The sequence below is a fragment of the Lolium rigidum genome, chromosome 3, assembly GCF_022539505.1.
Source record: "Lolium rigidum isolate FL_2022 chromosome 3, APGP_CSIRO_Lrig_0.1, whole genome shotgun sequence".
In the NCBI taxonomy this organism is placed as follows: domain Eukaryota; kingdom Viridiplantae; phylum Streptophyta; class Magnoliopsida; order Poales; family Poaceae; genus Lolium; species Lolium rigidum.
In genome coordinates this window covers 110,059,477-110,086,547 of record NC_061510.1, presented here as the reverse complement: position 1 = coordinate 110,086,547, position 27,071 = coordinate 110,059,477, and the positions used below count along the sequence as shown (strand labels likewise).

The 27,071-nt window shown below is 42.9% G+C and overlaps 2 protein-coding genes across 2 annotated transcripts; one reads left to right on the top strand and one right to left on the bottom strand.

The window, feature by feature from the left end:
- Positions 1-4,031: 4,031 nt before the first annotated feature.
- LOC124702157 (protein disulfide isomerase-like 5-1) lies at positions 4,032-6,344 on the top strand. Its single transcript, XM_047234271.1, has 4 exons — positions 4,032-4,202; positions 4,753-4,811; positions 4,916-5,091; positions 5,986-6,344. The coding sequence occupies exons 1-4, from the start codon at positions 4,068-4,070 to the stop codon at positions 6,069-6,071; spliced, it is 456 nt and encodes a 151-aa protein (XP_047090227.1). The 5' UTR covers positions 4,032-4,067; the 3' UTR covers positions 6,072-6,344.
- A 1,627-nt stretch (positions 6,345-7,971) lies between these two features.
- LOC124702155 (elongation factor 1-alpha) lies at positions 7,972-11,108 on the bottom strand. Its single transcript, XM_047234269.1, has 3 exons — positions 11,055-11,108; positions 9,869-10,351; positions 7,972-9,093 (listed from the first exon to the last, which is right to left on the bottom strand). Exons 2-3 carry the CDS (start codon positions 10,328-10,330, stop codon positions 8,212-8,214), a joined length of 1,344 nt encoding a protein of 447 aa, XP_047090225.1. The 5' UTR covers positions 10,331-10,351; positions 11,055-11,108; the 3' UTR covers positions 7,972-8,211.
- Positions 11,109-27,071: the final 15,963 nt, after the last annotated feature.

Sequence of the window (27,071 nt, the reverse complement as noted above, 5' to 3'; positions counted from 1 at the left end):
GGCGATGGATCCCGTTGTGCAAGGCCGGTTGGAAAGTGAAGATAGAAGAATGGTGCGTCGAATTGGAATGGAAGGCACGAGTACTTCCCCAAGTCGGGGGGCAATGAAGAGGAGGCAAATTGGGGTAAAGGTGATTGGCCTAGGAACCCCTAATGCGAGCGGTGAGCTCAAACTGAGAGTAAAAGAAGATAAATCGTGAAGAAAAAGTTGAATTGGAGGGGTGGAGTTTCTCTATGCATGGTCTTTAGTTGTAGAGAGTAAATTTTGTGATAACCTGAAACTTTAGGTTCCTTTGAGCTTTGGCCTCTAGGGTATGCTTGTTAGGCCGCGGCCTTGAAAAATAAAAGGTACAGATAAAATTAGGGGAAAATCTGATGAGAAAAAAGACAGGTGGCAGAATATTCATTGTCATGTGCCACATGAAAACTTGGATGAGGACAATATATTCAGTTGAAAAAAATTCAAGTGCATAGGCTCCCTTTCCAGTTGCACCTGTGTGATTCTAATATTATTAGAACATTGTCTTGCTAATTCAGGAGTCTTACACGTGTTGTCCAAAATATCTCATAGTTGAGCATGTGAAAACATGTCTAAATTGGACATACTCAATAAAAAATTTAGTTGTAAGAAAATAAGAATGAAGTTGAAAAATATAAATAAAAGGATGGGAGAATCCGATGGGAGCTAGAAAAGAGAGGAGATGAATCATTCAGTCCCATGTGCCACAGAAAAACTTGGACGAGGACAACATATTCCTGATGCAAGAGAAAGCATTCAGGTCCGTCGCTTTCCAATTGCATTGTCCATGATTATTATTATATTTTCTTATCATATCCCAATTTAGAAAACAAAGGAGAATGACATGTGTTGCCCTTAGAAAAAAAACACCTGGTAGAGTATGTGAAAATGCCGTGCGTAAACTGAACATATCAACTTCCCAAGATTATATAAATTGTTGCAATGGCCGATGGGCTGCCGCTACGTGCTCCCTGGCCACTACATCTATCTTGCATATGTGCAGGCTTAGGACTTCACATTGTCTCCAAAATAGTCTCGCACATCGATCTCTGGTAATTGATGTTTCCGTTAGTAATATTTGGCAATACAAGTTAAATTGTGGTGCAAATTTGTTTATGCCAAGATAAACTATTAACAACAAAAGCAATAGAAGTGGTGAAAAATACATACGTTGAGTTGGCACGTGAGTAAAGTAGCCAAGTATGGTAAACAAGCAACACACAAGTGGTCACTACCTTAAGTTTGTTTTTTGGGGGATTACTGTATCAAACAAGTTACCTCGTATAGTTACCTCGTCTGAGAGAGCCAGCGATTGGTGGATGGTTAGTGGAGTGGTTATACTTCTACCCCACCAAATTATAGGTCGTGTGTACGGTAAACAACCAACACACTAGTGGCCAGTATGGCAAACAAACAACACATGCAATGCAAATGAATGTCCTTGTGGTTAGACCTTCGGTTTGGTTTTTTCGAAATTAGTAAAACAACTTACATCGTAGGAGAGAGGTCCAACCATAAACTATTGTTTTTTTTGATAAAGAAAATGTATTAATATCGTAAAGATATCAATTACACCTAGCCTCTGTCGGTGCTTTAATGGAAACACGGATGCACACATCAAACAAAAAAAATTATAAAAAAGAGAAGTCTCGGTATAGTGATCTATTTCTTGTAGCAGCAAATCAAACGCAACCAAGACAACACTAGAAATCCATCTTCTCCTAAAACGACGCATCTAAGAAGGGAACACTTCACAAGCGCCAATGCCGCCCTAGTCATAGATCATAGGTTTTCACCCTAGAAAAAGGTCCGCTCTAAAAAACAATGCATTCAACAAGGCTATTGACATGCACAATCAATTAAGGTCACACCTTGGGTTTTCATCCTGAAAATTATACTCTGAACTTCTCCTGTATTGCCGTCCTCACTTGCTAATGTCGTTGCTCCAAGTCACAAATCATCAAGCCAATCCCTCATCTCCACCAGGACTCGAACCACCATTATTACTAGTCCTCAGATCTCGGCTTCCATGCCATTCTCCACTACTGACATCACTATGAAACTAAGGACATGTCCCATGATGAAAATAGACTGCAAAGCTTCGCATCGCTCCCTCTGAAACCAAACGGTCAGAAAAACATGGTTGCACGCGACCGAATCCCATCCAATCCTGCAATCTCTAGCATGAGTCGCCCAGTGGGGTTTGCCGGCGAAGCCTTTCACGACACGATACTTCGTCCAGATCAATGAACACATGCATCAAGCAGATCTTTGTCTTGGTTTGAGAGGGACCCTATGACCGCCTCCTTTATTTAAACCGAGCCAGTAGACCCCACGCCACCCGCCGATAGCCTGCAGGCTGCTCCCAAGTGAAATAACGAGACAAGCAAATATGATGCCTTCGATAAGGTAATGACGCCAAGCGACGCCGCCATCATCCGCCCAGACCGAAGTCAAGGCTCGGTTTTCACCGACTGCCACGTCACCCCAAACTCGTCGGCGAGACCACCTGGTTGACCACCTTTGATTGATGGTTAGTGGAATGGTTATATTTTTAGCCCATCAGGTTTCGTTTGCATTTAAGCTCAGCGAACTCTGATCTTTGTTCTTCATTCTTTTTGCATGGGGGCTATTGGCGTGTGTGTGGCAGCCTATAATTTGTAGCAATAGAACTTGTTGAACTACTATACTTACAAAATTAGTGGCCGGTAATGACATAAGCAAGAAACATACGCTACTACTCAATCCCTCCATTAATTAATCAAAAGCCTAGCTTTGGGTGTCGGCGATGACGTTGAGCTGACTCACAGCTTCATGTGCGGTACCTAGATTAGACAGATGGATTAGATAGCGATCCAGTGGAGTCATCAGCCGGAGCAAGGAGATAAGATGACTTGTAAAGAGTGATCAGCACCTCCGCAAACCGACGGCGTCGAACGTGGCGGTGCTCGGGTTGGATGGATGGCTGTGGTTGCCAAAAGCTAGGGGACGGGCCGGCACGACGGAACGTGCTCTGGGACACCCACGATTCTTCCATCATCTTCTTCAGCTTGGAGCCTCGTGGTGGTTAGCGGCGCTTTGACAGCGACGCAGTCGACGATCGATGATTAATCTCGGGTGGTCCCCTGGATTCTGCTATATCCTGAAAGGTACAGAATGGAATCTTCCGTCGTGCGGGTGTCTGTCCCGAACTGACCTTCGCATGATTCCTAGAATTAATCCGGGAATAAGTACAGTTGCTTAACGTCAGAGTTAATTGTCCTTAATTAATAGGGGTGTGATTGTTACTCCGGGAGTAAGATCGTGGAACTTAATTCGTGTTGGTATCGTCATTGTATTGCTCCCGGAGCCACGGAGAGAGCATGTTAGAGCAATTCCAATAGTATAGCCAACTCTTGGCTATAACAAGATGTCATATCATTTGTAGTCATTATATAGCTAACATGTACAATAGTTGGCTATAAGAATGTAGTACTTTACTAATATATGGCCCACCTTTCACTCTCACAAGCGTCGTTTAGGAAGCACGTCTGAGCTTCAGTTATCGCGATAGTAACTTCACCTCTCTTCTCTCTCCTCTTCTCTCTCCTCCAACTCATCTAAAATATATTATTTAATATCTTATAGCCAGCTGACTGGACTCTATTGTACTTGCTCTTACGGATGCGTGCAGTGAAACAATTAAATTTGAAATAAATTGGTACGAGTAGGATCTGTAGTAGTAGTGGACAGCGCTGCCAGTTGCTAGTCAGTAACTCGACATCAAGAGTTCAATACTATGACTGTTTCTCTGAGCAAATAAAGTTGGTACAAGCAGGCGAGCACTGTAGCTGACGAGAGGTTTTTTTTTTAGGAGGCAAAGTATGAAAGCTGGGACACTGGGCCGGTGAGGCAAACGCGTAGGCCCATAACTGAGATGCTAAACCCAGCCTAGCCCATTCCGGACCGGCCCAATCGAGTACTACATGGACCCACCCCCAAGGCCCCACTGGCGCATCCGGCTTCCCGTTCAACCCCGTCGCTTGCCGTCCCCGACCTCCGTTGGAGCCATGGATCCGGCTCTTCGCCGCCGCTCCCGCCTCCCCATCCACCTACTGGTGGTGGCCGTCGCGGTACTCGCGCTCCTGGCCGCGCGATCGGGCGCCGAGGTCATCACCCTCACCGAGGAGACCTTCTCCGACAAGGTACTTACTGCTTTCCCCCCTTCTCTTCTCTGTCCTCTAGTCTTCGACCTTCCCATACGAGATGCAACAGCCCTGTAAAGCACACGGCGCGCCTTTAGGGACATCCGTGTATTTAGTTGCTGTGTCAAGCTGCGCAGGTGATGCTTGGTGGCTGACGGCTGACCTGCAGTTGCTGTATGCCAGATTCGTTAGCAATTCCAGCTTCATGAGCGCGTCAGTTGACTGACTCAGTGCTAACTCACCTCTCCGTTGTTCGAGTTTGTTAGACTACCATAAGTTCATTGGTTTCACTTGATCCAATTAGGAAATGTTCAGGGTTCAAGATGGGCCACGCAAGCTAAATCGTTGTTGGTTTAGGGAATTAATGCCCTTGATTTACTGGCTTCATATTCAATGAAACAAAGGTCGCAGCACGCCATTGCCCTTAGCACGCCATTGCCCTTAGCACCATGGAACTCAATGAAACTCAAGTTGCTTTGCCATGATGATCCCTTGTTTGTTCGTTGTTAGTTAAGCAAGTTTGATCATGACAGATTCATCTCTTGTTTAGATAAAGGAGAAGGACACGGTGTGGTTTGTGCAGTTCTGCGTCCCTTGGTGTAAACACTGGTAAGCTCTGCATGCCCTAGCGGTGAGATGGATATATTCACTTATATCATACACAAGACTTGGTTGCTCGCTTCTGAACTAGGATGCGGGTTCGCGTTTTGCAGCAAGAGCCTAGGAACACTTTGGGAGGACCTGGGGAAAGTTATCGAAGGTACGGACGAAATCGAGGTCGGGAAAGTTGACTGTGGTGCGAGCAAACCAGTATGCTCGAAGGTGGACATTCATTCTTACCCAACGTTCAAGGTGTTTTACGATGGCGAAGAGGTTGCGAAATATAAAGGTAATCTTTGTTATGTCTTCTGTTTGATTGACATGGAGGAGGTAAAGTACATACTAGTACTACCATGAAAACCATGTTACAATCCGTTGCATTCGGTTCAATGTGGACTTTATTTTCAGAGACTCGTAGGTAGGGCATGGCTCTGTGAACTTGCACCAGTAGGTTGGAAAAATCTTACGTTTTAGGAGATTATATCCTATACCAGGATTTAACATGACATTCGCTGCACCCTGTTTAGACCAGCCATGACCTGGATATTGCAAATAATCAGCTAGTCCTTAGTAGCCAAGATGTCAGTGTTTCATAAATAAGTAAAAAAAAAACATCACAGGAAGACTTTGCATACAACTCTTGCCATATGTCAGTAACTTTTATGATTTTATTGGTCATAAAGGTGTGCTTGTTTAATGTTTGAACATCCGACCATGTTGCTCCATCCATTGGATTCGTTCTGGTGCTTTGTTCGCAGAATGTTATTCAACAGCAAGTATCCACTTTCGACAACCAAATCATAACCATTGTTACTCAGAAGATGATTACATGTAACTGTTACACTTTTCTTGCATCGTGGATTCGTGGTTTCCCAACATCACTCAAAATATCAAAACTACGCATCCGCTAACGGCTTCCCTTCCGGTAGTGATCGTCTGACTTCTGTTTCATAAAACAGGGGATGTTTTCCTTCATAAATGAAATGGAGTTCCTTCTGGACATTTTTGTGCTTGGTCATATGCAGTTTGCCAATACGTTTTTTTTTTATTTCTCTAGTTTCAACTTGCCCTTTGTAACCTTCTCCCATGCTGTTGTGCTTCTATTTTTATCATCCCCTGCATCCTCATTTTGTCAATATTCAGGTAAGGCAATGCCTAATCCAACTCCTGGGTGATATTGCAGGACCTAGGGACGTGGAGGCTCTCAAGAATTTTGTGCTGAATGAAGCTGAGAAAGCAGGAGAGGCAGCGCATCAAGATGAGCTTTAGGGTGTTGGTACCAAGCAGATGCTGATAGACAAAGATACTCCGGTCAAGCAACTTTCGATTACTGCTGGACCTGTTCAATTTTTGTTTGATCGAGTTGGCTTGTACTGCCTCCTGTCGTTTGTTGCTAACTTAGTACTTATTACATCAGATGCAAGAAGAAAATATTTTGTAATCTTAAGCCTTTTCTGAGTTAGAAGATCAACTGAAATGATTTTGTAAATGTTGTCCACAGCTCGATGAAACATGCATTCCAGGGAAAGTGTTTACGATTTACGAGGGCTTCTGAACTTGGCTCTGAGTAGAACATGGCTCTAAAAGATCAAAACCTATGTCTATGTGAACTTGCACCAATAGGCTGGAAAAATCTTATGGCGATTATCCTATATACCAGGATTTAACATGACAATCACTGTTTCGAAAAGTCCGCTGTTTAGACCAGCCAATTCTTATTAGCCGTTCAGTGGAAGACTTCGCATACAACTCTGCTCATGTCTCGGTAACTTTTATTGTTCTGTTTGTCATGAAGGGGTGCTAGTTTAATATTTGATGAACATCTCACCATGTTGCTACATCCACTGGATTTGTTGTAGTACTTTGTGAAAATACTCTTCAACAGCAAGTATCCACTTTCAACAAATCACAATCCTTGTAATAGACTGTATCTCACCATGTTGCGCTGTCATTCCTGACATCAAGGATCAAAACTACACATCTATTGATGACTTCCTTCTGGCAGTGATTCTCTAACTTCTGGTTCACGTAACAGGGGGACATGAACGAAATTAATGCAACAAATTTGTCGTTTGATCATATGCAGTTTGCCATTGCGTTTCTTATTTGTATTTTCCACCTACTGTCTGTAATCTTTTGCCGTGCTGCTGCTATTGTTCGTTTTTCTATGACCTCCTACGTCCTTTCATGTCGGTATTCAGCTAGCCAATGCCTAATCCGACTCCCCGATGGTATTGCAGGACCTAGGGACGTGGAGGCTCTCAATATTTTTGTGTTGAACGAAGCTGAGAAAGCAGGAGAGGCAGGGCTTCAAGATGAGCTGTAGGGTATTGGTAGCAGGCACATGCTGATAGACAATGACACTCCGGTCAAGCAACTTTCGATTACTGGTCAACCTATACAATTTTTGTTTCATCGAGTTGGCTACTTGGCTTGTACGTCTTATGCAAGAAGAAATATTTTGAAATCAAGTCTGTTCATCTGAAGATCGACTGAAATTATTTTGTAAAAGTTGTCCACAGCTCAACGAAACATGCATTCCAGAGATTGTGTGTTTGAGGGCATACAAACATTGCTTTGATGTATACCGAACTCCATATCGTATGGAAACTGCTTAAGTTCGCATCTACTCCTCTTTAGATACAAAGAAAACTGAAGATATGACGGTAACACAACGTCCTTAGCAAAAATGGCGTTGGCTTCTACAGTTGTTATGGTAGACAACAATTCCAAGACGCTTGCGGCCCCTTTGGTCTACTTGAAGATACATATATATAGATGGAAGACAGCACATAACCTAAATCACATTTTCATCTTAAGATTTCAGCAAATAAGAACATTACCTATTATGGCCAGCCTAAAGTATGGTTAAAATTCATTTTTCTTCAGTGTGTGGGAGTGGGCGAGTGGCCATTCATAATTAAATTGTTCATTTCTAGACATAAAGATAACTGCTAGATCAATTGTATAGAAAGCACCATCTCCCACCTCAATAAAATTGTGTTAGAATTAATTAAGTCTACATGTTGTGCAGCCTGTGATTGAATCGGTGTAATGACAAAGCAATTAATAGTTCTCAACACAAAATGACAATTACAAAAGCAGCAGGCAAAATGGTAAATTAAGACAGATCAAGCAAAGGATTTCATGTAGATCACGAGAAACAGCATGGCCAAAGATAACTCACTACCTAACTTGCATATATTTGCCATAACAGAAGTCTCAGAAGCATCAGGTTTGCCTAAAGCCGAAATAAAGAAAGTACTTAAAACGACACATCACGGGCAAATATCATACAGTGCAAACAGTAAGAAAACTGCAGACACTGCAAGATGACGATGTCCTCTTAACAAAACTCAGACACTAAACTAGTAGGTATCGCAAAACCAGACATGGATCGGTAAACACCTCACTTCTTCTTGGCAGCAGCCTTGGTCACCTTGGCACCGGTTGGGTCCTTCTTCTCCACACCCTTGATGACACCAACAGCAACTGTTTGTCTCATGTCACGCACAGCAAAGCGACCAAGAGGAGGGTAAGTGGCGAAGGTCTCAACGACCATGGGCTTGGTGGGAATCATCTTCACAATACCAGCATCACCATTCTTCAGGAACTTGGGCTCCTTCTCAATCTCCTTACCAGATCGTCTGTCAATCTTGGTGACCAGCTCAGCAAACTTGACAGCAATGTGCGAGGTGTGGCAGTCAAGCACTGGGGCGTAGCCATTGCCGATCTGACCAGGGTGGTTCATGATGATGACCTGGGAGGTGAAACTGGCAGCCTCCTTGGCAGGGTCATCCTTGGAGTTGGATGCCACAAACCCACGCTTGAGATCCTTCACAGCAACATTCTTGACATTGAAGCCAACATTGTCACCAGGGAGCGCCTCCAGGAGAGACTCATGGTGCATCTCAACAGACTTGACCTCAGTGGTCAGACCAGTGGGACCAAAGGTGACCACCATGCCTGGCTTGATGGTACCAGTCTCAACACGGCCAACAGGCACAGTTCCAATGCCACCAATCTTGTAAACGTCCTGAAGGGGAAGACGCAGGGGCTTGTCTGAGGGCCTCTTGGGCTCGTTGATCTGGTCAAGAGCCTCAAGCAAGGTTGGGCCCTTGTACCAGTCAAGGTTGGTGGACCTCTCGATCATGTTGTCACCCTCAAAACCAGAGATGGGGACAAATGGGACCTTCTCAGGGTTGTAGCCAACCTTCTTCAGGTAGGATGAGACTTCCTTCACAATTTCTTCATAACGGCTCTTCGAGTACTTGGGAGTGGTGGCATCCATCTACAAAGAGCATCAGGACAATGGCATTTGTTAAATAAAACTTCCAGCTCATACCAATCGATAAGAAAAGACATGGAAAAATATGTAATGAAACTGCAGTAGCAGACATTTGATGATAACATAAAAGCAACAGAAAGTTCCAATTTAAAACAGCATGGATGGTAGTACAATAAAACGGACAGAAATAACCACTATCAGGGATATAGTAATACATAATCTTACATGATTACGGATAGCATTAGACCATTACTTTTATAACATGTGAACTAATTTCAAAATAAAGCACTGGATGCAGAAAGTTAAATGTTAATTAAGATCAGGCATTCAAATCAGGCAGCAAAAGTAAATCAAACCAAGGATTAGTTCCACAATTTGCAGTAACATGTCATTCCATGAGCAAATAGAGTTCAGACAAGCTACAAGAGCAGAATCAAACTAGCTGCACAAAAAACTGCTACGATGGTGGTATCCAGCATATGCTAATATACAAGAGCAGAATCAAACTAGCTGCACAAAAAACTGCAACGATGGTGGTATCCAGCATATGCTAATATACAATCGTACATGACTACTGACAGCAGGTGGTATAACCACAAGCAGAAATTTCAGTGAACAACTAGATATCACATTTAAGATCCATGTGTGCACTAGTTTGAAATCAAGCAACAGAAAAAGTAAATGTTAAATAAGCATTCACATCATGCAGCAAGCTTAAATCAATAGTATTAGACTACATAGTATTACGTTGTTCCACAAAAGTTTTGAGAAGTAATACCTTGTTGCAGCAGCAGATCATCTGCTTCACACCAAGGGTGAAAGCAAGGAGAGCGTGCTCACGGGTCTGTCCATCCTTGGAGATACCAGCCTCAAAACCACCAGTGGTGGAGTCAATGATGAGAACAGCGCAGTCAGCCTGGGAGGTACCAGTGATCATGTTCTTGATGAAGTCACGGTGACCAGGGGCATCAATGACCGTGCAGTAGTACTTGGTTGTCTCGAACTTCCAGAGAGCGATATCGATTGTGATACCCCTCTCACGCTCGGCCTTGAGCTTGTCAAGCACCCACGCATACTTGAAAGACCTCTTGTTCATCTCAGCGGCTTCCTTCTCAAACCTCTCGATGACACGCTTGTCAATTCCTCCAAGCTTGTAAATCAGGTGGCCAGTGGTGGTCGACTTTCCAGAGTCGACATGGCCAATGACCACAATGTTGATGTGAACCTTCTCCTTACCCATGGCTGAGTGTCAGCCAACAAACTGAACACCAAAACAAACAAGGATTGAAAATGACAGAGATAGATAATCACTACGTGAACAAAGCTGATAGATCAATTATAATAGTTGAGATACTTCAGCACTCGCCTATCAGAAATAAGGACTAGTAGATTTAGGCACTACACAAAGACGGAAACAAAAAATATAACGCCAGAACTACACCACAAGAGTCATATCAACGCGACTAGAGATAGGAGGAAAACAATTCAAGATTAGATCACCACATGATAACAGTACAAGTGAAGGATGTCAATTCCAGGACGCACGAAATTATGCTACACATCTATATAGCGACAAAATCAACCACCCACAGAGATTATTTGATAATATTTCACGATTGCAGCTGCTCTAACAAAATATTAAATTGCACCGTAGAAAATCTACATATCAAGGTGATAAATCAACCAAGCACGGAGATCATTCGGTAATATTTCACGATTGCAGCTGCTCTAACAAAATGTTAAATTACACCCTAAAAATTCTACAGATCAATGCGATCGTATGAGTGGAAAGTGAGCCAGAGTACACAGACGATGAGAAAGAAGAAAAAAAAGCGTTGCATCCGAGCGCAAAAGCAACTAAAACTCGATCCACTGGCAGATTAGGGCTTCTAGACAATGCTTCTATCCAACCATGAACACCGCGTCTAAAGAGAGGTAGCTGGATCGGAATTCGGAACACTGACCTCGAAGGATGGAGTTGGAACCGAGATGAGGCGGCGGCGGAAGGCGTCTGTCAGGGAAAGAACTGGGGGTGGGGCTAGGACGATCTGAATGGCTCCCCTCTTTATATCAGGGACGACGGGCGCTAGGGTTAATTCCTGGCCGTCTGATCTAAGGATGGTGGCTGTCGCTGAGGCAAATCTCGTCCGTAGGATTTTGAGCATACGACTATTATATGTTTCCTGTTTCATAGAGAAAGGATGTCGGTTTGGACATTTCGCGACCCGCAAGTTCCGCAATCCTGTTACCGCCTTTTGTCCTGCCTGGAGGTGGATTAGTTCTTGTTTAAAATATTTTATAAACCTCCTCACCGTGTGAGAGTGTGGTAATTAGTTATTAAGATGCCTAATTATTAATTTATTATGGCGTTGTCATGATATGAGCATTGCTACGAGTAAGACAAGTCACAATGGGAAGTATCATACACTAGTATCATGCACATGATACTAGTTTATGATACTACCCCACAATGCATAGTATCATAAGATAGTATCATATATCATCATATTTAATGTTTTGTAGAATCTCAATGCAAATTGGTCTACATGATGTGTTTGTCACTAAAAGTTTTCTAGTTTTGCATGATATGATACGGTATCATATTATGATACCACTCCCATCTCTCACCTCATTAATTGGTGTGGCACATCAGATTTTTGCCAACATGGCGTGCATGATACTACTTATGATACTCCCATTGTAGCTAGTCTCATCCCTCCCACCATAAGTGTCTCGACTACTACCTTCATCGTCCCGATTTATAGGTCATGCGCGTATTTCTAGATTGCCAATAGAAAATGCTCTGTATCCTCCGGAGGCTACAAACCTCCTAGCCTCCGGACTCTCCATCGTTGGATCCAATCAATTAAGTCGTTAGATCCGGTTCTCTCTTCAGTTTTGCTTTAAATCACACATTTGCTTCATTGAAGCAAAAAAAAAAACCCCCGCTTTTGCTTCATTGAAGCAAAAAACGGTTTGACTAAAAACAAAAACACAAAGACCATTCGGCTGTGGATCTTGCCGGAGACTTCGCCAGAGCACCGTACTTCACTAGAGACCTCGCCGGAGCACCGTACTTCACCGGAGCAACGTACTTTTCCGAAGACCTCGTAGAAAAAAACATTTGTACTGAAGTAGCAACATGACAGAACAATTGTAGGAAAAATAATATATACTATTATAGCATTATTTGTACTAAAAACACGACCTCGTCGGAGAACATCGTCGGAAACCTTGTAGCAAAATATTTCTACTAAAGCGGAATAGGGGAACAATTGAAGCAACAATATTGTATTACCGTATCATCGATGCCCACTCCTTGAAGCACCGCCTCCACCAGATGGTAGCGTCGTCGCCCCGGCTTGTAGCACCTCCGTCCCTGGCTTGCAGCACCACCGTTGCCGATCGCAGCATCCCCCACTGGCGAGGTCTCCGGTGAATCTCCGACGAGTCTCCGGCCTGCTCCGTCTGACGTGTCTTTTTCTTATTTGTATTTACGTGAACCGTTTTTTTTTGCTTCACTAAATCAAAAGCATGACTTTTTTGCTGTGAAGAAACAAAGTCTAAACGAGTTACAACACTCCTTCTGTTTTAGTCGAACGGAGGTTTTTTCTGCGATGAAGCAAAGTCTAAATTTCAGGTGAAAGTGGACACGTGTCACGCATGCAAGCAGGAGGCTGGAAAGTTTGGAGCCTCCGAAGGATTTCTAGCACTGCCCATTGCCAATTTAACTAACATAATACAAGATATATACTACAAAATATATATCATTAGAAAGTTTAGATGTTGTACTTTCTACTATTATAATTTTTATAGCGTAAAACTTATATTATATTGATCAAATTGACGACCTTGGGATACATGTAGGCCTTGTAAACCGAGACAGAGTAGATATATCCAAAGTTCAATAAAGTTGAGACACTTTTGGTAGGACGGAGGGAGTAGTTCTCGGTTCAGTTAGAGTGATGGTCGCGCGAATAGTTAACTCGAAAAAAATCCATCCAGCATCCCATAGGGGTAATGCCATGACAACAATATCACTTTGATAAAATCAACAACGACCGAATCAATACAACACCAAGCCTCCCCATGCAACATATTTTAGTATGCTTGCAATACTTTTCATCTGATCTGTATATCGTATACAAAATGATACTTCCTCCAACCAATGAATAAGGCTTATAAATTTAGTTACAAGTTAACATCCTCTAAGTTTGACTAATTTCATACACAGAAACATTAACATTTACAATACGAAATCAATATTGGTAGATTCACATTATAATATATTTTTATAATCTATTTAGGGAAGAATCACTTCTAGCCACAAGACCATGTGAGACCCCTCAAAAAGGTTGAAAAAATCGAATACGGTGCTCTACACCTCATGGTGGTGAAGTTGTAGGTGTGTGTTGTTTTCGTAGTTTTGTAGATGGTTGGAGAGAGCTCTCTGAAATTTAGATGCCAAAATTCACTTGTCCAGGCTGGAATCTCCTCCTGTGGCATTCCCACATGTGTTGGATCTTAGTGTGTATCGCACAGCTGCTATGTCAGAGGTAGACTGGAGTCTCTGGACATACCGAAATTTTCGGACCTTTGGGTCGGAGTCTCTAGTCCCTCAGGGAATCTTCGGCCTAGAGGTTTCCAGCCCCGCGCCCGCCCGAGATGCGTCTCTCACTTATATCGGTTCCAAACCTACCCGGAATCTCCGTTTTGTCGGTCCAAAATCTCTATCCTGAACTTGGACGGGCCAGGCTGCGCACAACATTGATGCCAGGCTGGGAGCTAGCCAGACATTCGACTCGAACCTATGGGTGAGGTTGGAATGTCCGGACCAGCATGCTAAAATGTCCATCTATTCGGGCCAGAATCTCTGGACTCCTGAGACAGAATCTCCAGACTAAGTGGATATATATCCAGCGAGCGGAGAGATATATAAGAAGGTCTTGTTCCTCCTCGCAGCACCATGACTTTCGCGCTCTATCCTCTATTGTTTTGAAGCTCAAATCTCACAAATTTCCCTCCTCAACCTACCAATCAACCCCATACTTGGGAAATCAAAGGATGGGGCCTTGGTCTAACTTTCCACCAAAGAAAAAAATCGAATTCCCCTTGATCCTCTTGTGGATTTAGGAACCCTATAATTCCTTTTGTCGAATTCCTTGAAGAAGAGCTCACCTAGAGGCTAGCTTAGTGTTGTGCTAGCCCTAGGTGATGTTGGGAGCCTCCAAGGTTGTGGAGTATTGCCCCAACGCGTTGTGAAGGTTTGCCTCCTCGATCGGCTTTGCTTAGTGGAGAAGTGGGTTCGCCTTTGTGGTGTGCTCACCGAGGAATAGGGTGGCGCCTTTGTGGCGGTTGGCAACATTCGTGGTGCCACACACTCTCAACGTAGACATACTTCCCTTGGCAATGAACTACGGGAAACATCTGCCACATCTCATCATCTCCGCCACCAGCTCGATTGTTTTAACTCCTTCATTTTGTTTCTTCATTGTTCCTATCTAGTCGTACTATGCCTATTACTTGTTGCATGATATATGTCCATTTGCATCTTAAAGTCATCACATTTACATTCCTGCACCGCCTAAAATTGAAAAAAGACTAAAAATTGACTAGCTCCTATTCAACCCCCTCTAGTTGCTCATAGTGCTCTTTCAAAATCAAAATTTTAAGATTTGAGGACGAATTATTATTGTTGGACAATGATGAGCCGGTTGACTCCGTCAAATGGCTGGATGCCATGAAATCCGAGATAGAATCCATGTATGAAAATCAGGTTTGGAACTTGATAGACCCTCCCGAAGGCGTGAAGCTATCGAATGTAAATGGATATATAAGAAGAAAACAAATGCTGATGAAAATGTTCACGTCTATAAAGCACAAATTGTTGCAAGGGACGTTCGAAAAAATCAAGGAGTTGACTACGATGAGACTTTTTCTCTCGTAGCGATGCTAAAGTCTAGTCGGATACTAATAGTAATTGCAGCATATTTCGATTACGAGATATGGCAAATGGATTTCAAAGCAAAGTTCCTTAATGGAATGCTCTCCAAGGATGTATACATGATACAACCCGAAGGTTTTGTCGATCCAGCAAATGTTAATAAAGTATGCAAACTTCGGCGTTCAATGGACCGAAGCAAGCATCACAAAGTTGAAATCTTCGCTTTGATGAAGTAGTCAAGGGTTTTGGCTTTATCAAGAATGGCGAGGAGGCATGTGTTTACAAGAAGGTGATTGGAATCTCCCTGTTGATATCCTGGTGGCCCACTTCAATTCTCAGATGTCTAGGGTTTGTGATCGCTAAGGATCGTCCCCCTATGCTAGCGGGGCTAGCCCTTTTTATAGAGGAGTTGTTCCTCTTCCCCTCGAAATATCTTGAGGGGGAAGGGTTCCCACATCTCCAAACTGAGGGCGGGAAACTTCCCGCCCTTTACAAGATAGACATAGTCCATGTCCGATTAAAGTGTCGGTCCATGGCAGGTGATGGGGTCGCCAACGACACCTCCGTTGGCAAATAGCGCCGTCTACCCGGTCTTGCACTAAAGAGGCAATGACAGGGCCTTGGTCTTCTGGTCCTCGTCGAGCCCGCTTTCACCAAAGGGGTAATTGTACCTCTCCTCCTCAGGATGGAGCTTGTTGAGCCCAGCCGTGACGCATGCCATGCTTTCTTGGTTTGTCCGGTGGTCCGGAAAGGGATCCTTAGACGCCCCTTCGGTACGGGGCCCGTGCGAGGAGCATCCAAGGCTTCTTTGACTTGGTGCCCCTCCCAACCCCTTCTGGAGGGGCATCGGATGGTCCACAAGGGTTCGACCCTCGCGGAGCCTCACTCCGGAGTTTCCTCCCAGAGTGATTGTAACCTTTGGGCTCCCAACAACCTAAGAGACAAGGCACCCCGGTTGCCGGTAGTCTCACAGTCTTGAAATTTCCGAAGCATGGTCCCTGACCTTGCCCTTTTTTTTGAAAGGAATACGGTAGGGGAAGCCCCTACAGTGATTTTGTTTTTTTAAATAATAAGAACCCAAATTCAGTCCCTGGGGACTTGAACCTGGGTGGCTGGGTTGTACATCCACTTCCCTAATCAAGTGAGCTAGGCTCACTTCTTGAGTCCTATAGCTCTTGTAATGTCAAAAACACTAAAAAGAGGTGTTTTCTGCTAAACAGAATTAGAACCAGAGGAGAGGGGATTGTTTAGAAAATCCCTAAAACATCACAAAACACGGGAATAACATTATATAAGAAGCAAATATGCGGTAATATGCTGCAATAAAGTGCGAAGTTCATGTATGCATTTTACATGCATCACCATCTTGCCAAATTCGGAGGGCCTGTGAGGGCATGTACGGACGATCTCCTCGGGCGTTTGGGTACGTCACGATGGACCATGGGCATCTTGCGGAGGATAGGAGGGGCGGCCAACGACGACATCGCTCGCTGGTGGTGGTGCGACAACCTTTGATGGTGGCTGGGCGGGCCGATCTAGGCCCAGTGGCGTCTGCCCGGTTGCCTATGGTGTTGCATGATGTCTGCCGACCAAGCGGCTGGCTGTTCCCTGTTTGACATTCCGAGTTTGTCTTCTTCTCCGCTGATGACCCACAAGTATAGGGGATCGCAACAGTCTTCGAGGGAAGTAAAACCCAAATTTATTGATTCGACACAAGGGGAGGTAAAGAATACTTATAAGCCTTAACAACTGAGTTGTCAATTCAGCTGCACTCGGAAAAGCACTAGTAACGAGGGTGATGTGAAAGCAAGCAATAATATGAGAGCAAAGAGTACATGATAACACAGTGGCGATACATGATAATATGAGAGCAATGGCACCCGAAAACAGCAGGTAAACGATAAACAAAGATAATTTCTGGAGTGACATGCCATCATAACCTTGATCATACTATTTGTAAACATATGTAGTGGATGCAGCGATCAAAACAATGGTAATGATATGAGTAAACAACTGAATCATAAAGCAAAGACTTTTCATGAATAGTACTTAAAGACAAGCATCAATAAGTCTTGCATAAGAGTTAACTCATAAAGCAATAATTCAAAGTAGAGGTATTGAAGAAACACAAAGGAAGATGAAGTTTCCGGAACTAACCTATTGACGAGATGCCGAAGGGCCAGTTCCTGTTTTCTGCTGTTTTTGGTTCCAGAAATCCTAGTAAAGAAATATTCTCGGAATCGGACGAAATCAAGACCCAGGTTCCTATTTTTCCCGGAACCATCCAGAACACCCGAGAGCCGCCAGAGAGAAGCCCTGGGGGCCCCACACCCCACCCTGGCGCGGCCAGAGGGGGGGCCGCGCTGCCCTATGGTGTGGGCCCCCCAGGCCCCCTCCGAGGCTGCCCTTCCGCCTATTTAAAGCCTCCATCGCGAAAACCCTGATGCGAAAAACCACGATACGGAAAACCTTCCAGAGCCGCCGCCATCGTGAAGCCAAGATCTGGGGGACAGGAGTCTCTGTTCCGGCACCCTGCCGGAGCGGGTAAGTGCCCCCGGAAGGCTTCTCCATCGACACCGCTGCCATCTCCACCGCCATCTGCATCACCGCTGCTGCTCCCATGAGGAGGGAGTAGTTCTCCATCGAGGCTCGGGGCTGTACCGGTAGCTATGTGGTTCATCTCTCTCCTATGTGCTTCAATACAATAATCTCATGAGCTGCCTTACATGATTGAGATTCATATGATGATGCTTGTAATCTAGATGTCGTTATGCTAGTCAAGTGAATTTTACTTATGTGATCTCCGGAGACTCCTTGTCCCACGTGTGTAAAGGTGACAAGTGTGTGCACCGTGTGGGTCTCTTAGGCTATATTTCACAGAATACTTATTCACCGTTATGAATGGCATAGTGAAGTGCTTATTTATATCCCTTTATGATTGCAATGTATTTTGTATCACAATTTATCTATGTGCTACTCTAGCAATGTTATTAAAGTAGTTTTATTCCTCCCGCACGGTGTAATGGTGACAGTGTGTGCATCCGTGTTAGTACTTGGTTTATGCTATGATTATGATCTCTTGTAGATTATGAAGTTAACTATTGCTATGATGGTATTGATGTGATCTATTCCTCCTACATAGTGTGAAGGTGACAGTGTGCATACTATGTTAGTACTTGGTTTAGTCGAATTGATCTTTCATGCACTCTAAGGTTATTTAAATATGAACATTGAATTGTGGAGCTTGTTAACTCCAGCATTGGGGGTTCGTGTAATCCTACGCAATGTGTTCATCATCCAACAAGAGTGTAGAGTATGCCTTTATCTATTCTGTTATGTGATCAATGTTGAGAGTGTCCACTAGCGAAAGTCTAATCCCTAGGCCTTGTTCCTAAATATCGCTATCGCCGCTTGTTTACTCGTTTCTACTGCATTACTACTTGCTGTGTTACTACCGCTTGTTTACTCGTCCCGGGCAAAGCACTTTTCTCGGTGCCGTTGCTACTACTTATTCATACCACCCGTATTTCACTATCTCTTCGCAGAACTAGTGCACCTATTAGGTGTGTTGGGGACACAAGAGACTTCTTGCTTTGTGGTTGCGGGGTTGCATGAGAGGGATATCTTTGACCTCTTCCTCCCTGAGTTCGATAAACCTTGGGTGATCCACTTAAGGGAAACTTGCTCGCTGTTCTACAAACCTCTCCTCTTGGAGGCCCAACACTGTCTACAAGAATAGAAGCTCCCGTAGACATCAAGCACTTTTCTGGCGCCGTTGCCGGGGAGGAAAGGTAAAAGGCACTCATACTCCGGTCTCAGGTAAAGTACTTTTCTGTTGCTGTTGTGTGCGTGCTCGAAGCTATTTCCTTTAGATCCTGCAATTGCATCTTTTTGTTTCTTGTTTACACTAGTTTGGCATAATGGACAACAATGAGCTTCTTATTCTATTTCCCGATTTAAAACATGGATTGTTTGATGCGAAAATTAAAAAACCTATGGAATCTTATTTGCATGCTGGTAGTAATATTAGTATGAACGCTTTGAACACGATTGTTGATAATAATGTAGAAAGTTCTAAGCTTGGGGAAGCTGGTTTTCATGATCTTTTTAGTCCCCCAAGCATTTAGGAGAAAATTTTCTTTGATGATACTTTGCCTCCTATTTATGATGATTATAATAGTGGTCTTTTGGTACAACCTACTATGGAGAGTAAATTTTATTGTGATTATACTATGCCTCCTACACTTGATGAGAATAATAATGATAGCTACTTTGTTGAATTTGCTCCTACTACAATTAATAAGAATAACTATGCTTATGTTGGGAGTAGTACTAATTTTATGCATGAGACTCATGATAAGAATGCTTTATGTGATAGTTATATTGTTGAGTTTGCTCATGATGCTACTGAAAGTTATTATGAGAGAGGAAAATATGGTTGTAGAAATTTTCATGTTACTAAAATGCCTCTCTATGTGCTGAAATTTTTGAAACTATACTTGTTTTATCTTCCTATGCTTGTTACTTTGCTCTTCATGAACTTGTTTATTTACAAGATTCCTATGCATAGGAAGCATGTTAGACTTAAATATGTTTTGAATTTGCCTCTTGATGCTCTCTTTTGCTTCACATACTATCTTTGCGAGTGCATCATTAAAACTGCTGAGCCCATCTTAATGGCTATAAAGAAAGAACTTCTTGGGAGATAACCCATGTGTTATTTTGCTACAGTACTTTGTTTTATATTTGTGTCTCGGAAGTTGTTTACTACTGTAGCAACCTCTTCTTATCTTAGTTTTGTGCTTTGTTGTGCCAAGTAAAGTCTTTGATAGTAAAGTAAGTACTAGATTTGGATTACTGCGCAGTTCCAGATTTCTTTGCTGTCACGAATCTGGGTCTACCTCCCTGTAGGTAGCTCGGAAAATTAAGCCAATTTACGTGCATGATCCTCAGATATGTACGCAACTTTCATTCAATTTGGGCATTTTCATTTGAGCAAGTCTGGTGCCCTATAAAATCCATCTTTACGGACTGTTCTGTTTTGACAGATTCTGCCTTTTATTTCGCATTGCCTCTTTTGCTATGTTGGATGAATTTCTTTGATCCATTAATGTCCAGTAGCTTTATGCAATGTCCGAAGTGTTAAGAATGATTATGTCACCTCTGAACATGTTAATTTTTATTGTGCACTAACCCTCTAATGAGTTGTTTCGAGTTTGGTGTGGAGGAAGTTTTCAAGGATCAAGAGAGGAGTATGATGCAATATGATCAAGGAGAGTGAAAGCTCTAAGCTTGGGGATGCCCCGGTGGTTCACCCCTGCATATTCTAAGAAGACTCAAGCGTCTAAGCTTGGGGATGCCCAAGGCATCCCCTTCTTCATCGACAACATTATCGGGTTCCTCCCTCGAAACTATATTTTTATTCCGTCACATCTTATGCACTTTGCTTGGAGCGTCGGTTTGTTTTTGTTTTTGTTTTGTTTGAATAAAATGGATCCTAGCATTCACTTTATGGGAGAGAGACACGCTCCGCTGTAGCATATGGACAAATATGTCCTTAGGCTCTACTCATAGTATTCATGGCGAAGTTTCTTCTTCGTTAAATTGTTATATGGTTGGAATTGGAAAATGCTACATGTAGTAATTCTAAAATGTCTTGGATAATTTGATACTTGGCAATTGTTGTGCTCATGTTTAAGCTCTTGCATCATATACTTTGCACCCATTAACGAAGAAACACTTAGAGCTTGCTAATTTGGTTAGCATATTTGGTTTCTCTAGAGTCTAGATAATATCTAGTATTGAGTTTTGAACAACAAGGAAGACGGTGTAGAGTCTTATAATGTTTACAATATGTCTTTTATGTGAGTTTTGCTGCACCGTTCATCCTTGTGTTTGTTTCAAATAACCTTGCTAGCCTAAACCTTGTATCGAGAGGGAATACTTCTCATGCATCCAAAATCCTTGAGCCAACCACTATGCCATTTGTGTCCACCATACCTACCTACTACATGGTATTTATCCGCCATTCCAAAGTAAATTGCTTGAGTGCTACCTTTAAAATTCCATCATTCACCTTTGCAATATATAGCTCATGGGACAAATAGCTTAAAAACTATTGTGGTATTGAATATGTACTTATGCACTTTATCTCTTATTAAGTTGCTTGTTGTGCGATAACCATGCTTCGGGGACGCCATCAACTATTCTTTGTTGAATATCATGTGAGTTGCTATGCATGTCCTGTCTTGTCCGAAGTAAGAGAGATCTACCACCTTAATGGTTGGAGCATGCATATTGTTAGAGAAGAACATTGGGCCGCTAACTAAAGCCATGATTCATGGTGGAAGTTTCAGTTTTGGACATATATCCTCAATCTCATATGAGAATAATAAATGTTGCCACATGCTTATGCATTAAAGAGGAGTCCATTATCTCGTTGTCCATGTTGTCCCGGTATGGATGTCTAAGTTGAGAATAATCAAAAGCGAGAAATCCAAAATGCGAGCTTTCTCCTTAGACCTTTGTACAGGCGGCATGGAGGTACCCCATTGTGACACTTGGTTAAAACATGTGCATTGCAAAGATCCGGTAGTCCAAGCTAATTAGGACAAGGTGCGGGCACTATTAGTATACTATGCATGAGGCTTGCAACTTGTAAGATATAACTTTCATAACTCATATGCTTTATTACTACCGTTGACAAAATTGTTTCATGTTTTCAAAATAAAAGCTCTAGCACAAATATAGCAATCGATGCTTTCCTCTTTGAAGGACCATTCTTTTTACTTTCATGTTGAGTCAGTTCACCTATCTCTCTCCACCTCAAGAAGCAAACACTTGTGTGAACTATGCATTGATTCCTACATACTTGCATATTGCACTTGTTATATTACTCTATGTTGACAATATCCATGAGATATACATGTTATAAGTTGAAAGCAACCGCTGAAACTTCATCTTCCTTTGTGTTTCTTCAATACCTCTACTTTGAATTATTGCTTTATGAGTTAACTCTTATGCAAGACTTATTGATGCTTGTCTTTAAGTACTATTCATGAAAAGTCTTTGCTTTATGATTCAGTTGTTTACTCATATCATTACCATTGTTTTGATCGCTGCATCCACTACATATGTTTACAAATAGTATGATCAAGGTTATGATGGCATGTCACTCCAGAAATTATCTTTGTTTATCGTTTATCTGCTCGGGACGAGCAGGAACTAAGCTTGGGGATGCTGATACGTCTCCGACGTATCGATAATTTCTTATGTTCCATGCCACATTATTGATGATATCTACATGTTTTATGCACATTATATGTCATATTTATGCGTTTCCGGAACTAACCTATTGACGAGATGCCGAAGGGCCAGTTCTCGTTTTCCGCTGTTTTTGGTTCCGAAATCCTAGTAAAGAAATATTCTCGGAATCGGACGAAATCAAGACCCGGGTTCCTATTTTTCCCGGAACCATCCAGAACACCCGAGAGCCGCCGGAGAGAAGCCCCGGGGGCCCACACCACACCCTGGCGCGGCCGAGAGGGGGCCGCGCCGCCCTATGGTGTGGGCCCCCGAGCCCCCTCCGAGGCTGCCCTTCCGCCTATTTAAAGCCTCCGTCGCGAAAACCCCGATGCGAAAAACCACGATACGGAAAACCTTCCGGAGCCGCCGCCATCGCGAAGCCAAGATCCGGGGGACAGGAGTCTCCGTTCCGGCACCCTGCCGGAGCGGGGAAGTGCCCCCGGAAGGCTTCTCCATCGACACCGCTGCCATCTCCACCGCCATCTTCATCACCGCTGCTGCTCCCATGAGGAGGGAGTAGTTCTCCATCGAGGCTCGGGGCTGTACCGGTAGCTATGTGGTTCATCTCTCTCCTATGTGCTTCAATACAATAATCTCATGAGCTGCCTTACATGATTGAGATTCATATGATGATGCTTGTAATCTAGATGTCGTTATGCTAGTCAAGTGAATTTTACTTATGTGATCTCCGGAGACTCCTTGTCCCACGTGTGTAAAGGTGACAGTGTGTGCACCGTGTGGGTCTCTTAGGCTATATTTCACAGAATACTTATTCACTGTTATGAATGGCATAGTGAAGTGCTTATTTATATCCCTTTATGATTGCAATGTATTTTGTATCACAATTTATCTATGTGCTACTCTAGCAATGTTATTAAAGTAGTTTTATTCCTCCCGCACGGTGTAATGGTGACAAGTGTGTGCATCCGTGTTAGTACTTGGTTTATGCTATGATTATGATCTCTTGTAGATTATGAAGTTAACTATTGCTATGATGGTATTGATGTGATCTATTCCTCCTACATAGTGTGAAGGTGACGAGTGTGCATACTATGTTAGTACTTGGTTTAGTCGAATTGATCTTTCATGCACTCTAAGGTTATTTAAATATGAACATTGAATTGTGGAGCTTGTTAACTCCGGCATTGAGGGTTCGTGTAATCCTACGCAATGTGTTCATCATCCAACAAGAGTGTAGAGTATGCATTTATCTATTCTCGTTATGTGATCAATGTTGAGAGTGTCCACTAGCGAAAGTCTAATCCCTAGGCCTTGTTCCTAAATATCGCTATCGCTGCTTGTTTCATCGTTTCTATCGCGTTACTACTGCGTGTTACTACTGCTTGTTTACTGTCCTGGGCAAAGCACTTTTCCAGGTGCCGTTGCTACTACTTATTCATACCACCCGTATTTCACTATCTCTTCGCCGAACTAGTGCACCTATTAGGTGTGTTGGGGACACAAGAGACTTCTTGCTTTGTGGTTGCAGGGTTGCATGAGAGGGATATCTTTGACCTCTTCCTCCCTGAGTTCGATAAACCTTGGGTGATCCACTTAAGGGAAACTTGCTGCTGTTCTACAAACCTCTGCTCTTGCAGGCCCAACACTCTCTACAAGAATAGAAGCTCCCGTAGACATCAGAACCCCAAGAGGAAGGTGTGATGCGCACAGCAGCAAGTTTTCCCTCAGAAAGAAACCAAGGTTTATCGAACCAGTAGGAGTCAAGGATCACATGAAGGTCGTTGGTGACGGAGTGTAGTGCGGCGCAACACCAGGGATTCCGGCGCCAACGTGGAACCTGCACAACACAATCAAAATACTTTGCCCCAACGTAACAGTGAGGTTGTCAATCTCACCGGCTTGCTGTGAAACAAAGGATTAGATGTATAGTGTGGATGATGATGGTTGTTTGCGAAGAACAAGTAAAGAACAATTGCAGTAGATTGTATTTCAGATGTAAAGAATTGGACCGGGGTCCACGAGTTCACTAGTGGTGTCTCTCCCATAAGGTAAACGAGATGTTGGGTGAACAAATTACGGTTGGGCAATTGACAAATAAAGAAGGCATAACAATGCACATACATATATCATGATGAGTACTATGAGATTTAATCGGGGCATTACGACAAAGTACATAGACCGCTATCCGAGCATGCATCTATGCCTAAAAAGTCCACTTTCGGGTTATCATCCGAACCCCTTCCGGTATTAAGTTGCAAACAACAGACCAATTGCATTAAGTATGGTGCGTAATGTAATCAACACAAATATCCTTAGACAAAGCATCGATGTTTTATCCCTAGTGGCAACAGCACATCCACAACCTTAAAACTTTCTCATCATCGTCCCGCATTTAATGGAGGCATGAACCCACTATCGAGCATAAATACTCCCTCTTGGAGTTACAAGTATCAACTTGGCCGAGCCTCTACTAGCAACGGAGAGCATGCAAGAACATAAACAACATATATGATAGATTGATAATCAACTTGACATAGTATTCAATATTCATCGGATCCCAACAAACACAACATGTAGGATTACAAATAGATGATCTTGATCATGATAGGCAGCTCACAAGATCTAACATGATAGCACAATGAGGAGAAGACAACCATCTAGCTACTCGCTATGGACCCATAGTCCAGGGGGTGGACTACTCACACATCGATCCGGAGGCGATCATGGCGATGAAGATACCTCCGGGAGATGATTCCCCTCTCCGGCAGGGGTGCCGGAGGCGATCTCCGAATCCTCCGAGATGGGATTGGCGGCGGCGGCGTCTCTGGAAGGTTTTCCGTATCGTGGCTCTCGGTACTGGGGTATTCGCGACGAAGGCTTTAAGTAGGCGGAAGGGCAGGTCAGGGGGCGTCACGGGGGCCCCACACGCTAGGGCCGCGCGGGCCCCCCTAGGCCGCGCCGCCCTAGTGTGGCGGCGCCCCGTGGCCCCACTTCGTATCTCCTCCGGTCTTCCGGAAGCTTCGTGGAAAAATAGGCCCCCGGGCGTTGATTTCGTCCAATTCCGAGAATATTTCCTTACTAGGATTTCTGAAACCAAAAACAGCGAGAAAACAACAAGCCGGCTCTTCGGCATCTCGTCAATAGGTTAGTGCCGAAAAATGCATAATAATGACATATAATGTGTATAAAACATGTGAGTATCATCATAAAAGTAGCATGGAACATAAGAAATTATAGATACGTTTGAGACGTATCAAGCATCCCCAAGCTTAGTTCCTACTCGCCCTCGAGTAGGTAAACGATAACAAAGATAATTTCTGAAGTGACATGCTATCATAATCTTGATCATACTATTGTAAAGCATATGAGATGAATGCAGCGATTCGAAGCAATGACAAAGATAATGAGTAAACAAATGAATCATATAGCAAAGACTTTTCATGAATAATACTTTCAAGACAAGCATCAATAAGACTTGCATAAGAGTTACTCATAAAGCAATAAATTCAAAGTAAAAGTATTGAAGCAACACAAAGGAAGATATAAGTTTCAGCGGTTGCTTTCAACTTCAACATGTATATCTCATGGATAATTGTCAACACAAAGTAATATAACAAGTGCAATAAGTAAACATGTAAGAATCAATGCACGGTTGACACAAGTGTTTGCTTCTAAGATAGAAAGAAGTAGGTAAACTGACTCAACAATAAAGTAGAAGATAGGCCCTTCGCAGAGGGAAGCATGGATTACTATATTTGGGCTAGAGCTTTTCATTTTGAAAACAAGAAACAATTTTGTCAACGGTAGTAATAAAGCATATGTGTTATGTATAAGATATCCTATAAGTTGCAAGCCTCATGCATAGTATACCAATAGTGCTCGCACCTTGTCCTAATTAGGTTGGATTAACATGGATTATCATTGCATAGCATATGTTTCAACCAAGTGTCACAAAGGGGTACCTCTATGCCGCCTGTACAAAGGTCTAAGGAGAAAGTTCGCATTGGATTTCTCGCTTTTGATTATTCTCAACTTAGACATCCATACCGGGACAACATAGACAACAGATAATGGACTCCTCTTTAATGCATAAGCATTCAACAACAGATTAAAATTCTCATAAGAGATTGAGGATTAATTGTCCAAACTGAAACTTCCACCATGGATCATGGCTTTAGTTAGCGGCCCAATGTTCTTCTCTAACAATATGCATACTCAAACCATATGATCATGAAAATATCCCTTACTTCAGACAAGACGAACATGCATAGCAACTCACATGATATTCAACAAAAGTAAAAGTTGATGGCGTCCCGAGAAACATGGTTACCGCTCAACAAGCAACTTATTAAGAAATAAGACACATAAGTACATATTATCCACCACAATAGTTTTTAGGCTATTTTCCCATGAGCTATATATTGCAAAGACAAAGGATAGAATTTTAAAGGTAGCACTCAAGTAATATACTTTTGAATGGCAGAGAAATACCATGTAGTAGGTAGGTATGGTGGACACAAATGGCATGGTTATTGGCTCAAGGATTTGGATGCACGAGAAGAATTCCTCTCAATACAAGGCTAGGCTAGCAAGGTTGTTTGAAGCAAACTCAAGTATAAAAGGTGCAGCAAAGCTCACATATGAACATATTGTAAGTATTATAAGACTTTATATCGTCTCCTTGTTGTTCAAACACCTTAACCAGAAAATATCTAGACTCCAGAGATCAATCATGCAAACCAAATTTAACAAGCTCTATGTAGTTCTTCAT

Excerpts from the sequence above, each read along its gene's own strand:
- LOC124702157 (XM_047234271.1), top strand. The coding sequence starts at position 4,068 with ATGGATCCGGCTCTTCGCCGCCGCTCCCGCCTCCCCATCCACCTACTG. Across the intron at positions 4,203-4,752 it reads AGGAGACCTTCTCCGACAAG|ATAAAGGAGAAGGACACGGT; the intron begins GTACTTACTGCT and ends TCTCTTGTTTAG. Across the intron at positions 5,092-5,985 it reads AGAGGTTGCGAAATATAAAG|GACCTAGGGACGTGGAGGCT; the intron begins GTAATCTTTGTT and ends GTGATATTGCAG.
- LOC124702155 (XM_047234269.1), bottom strand. The coding sequence starts at position 10,330 with ATGGGTAAGGAGAAGGTTCACATCAACATTGTGGTCATTGGCCATGTC. Across the intron at positions 9,094-9,868 it reads TGATCTGCTGCTGCAACAAG|ATGGATGCCACCACTCCCAA; the intron begins GTATTACTTCTC and ends TGCTCTTTGTAG.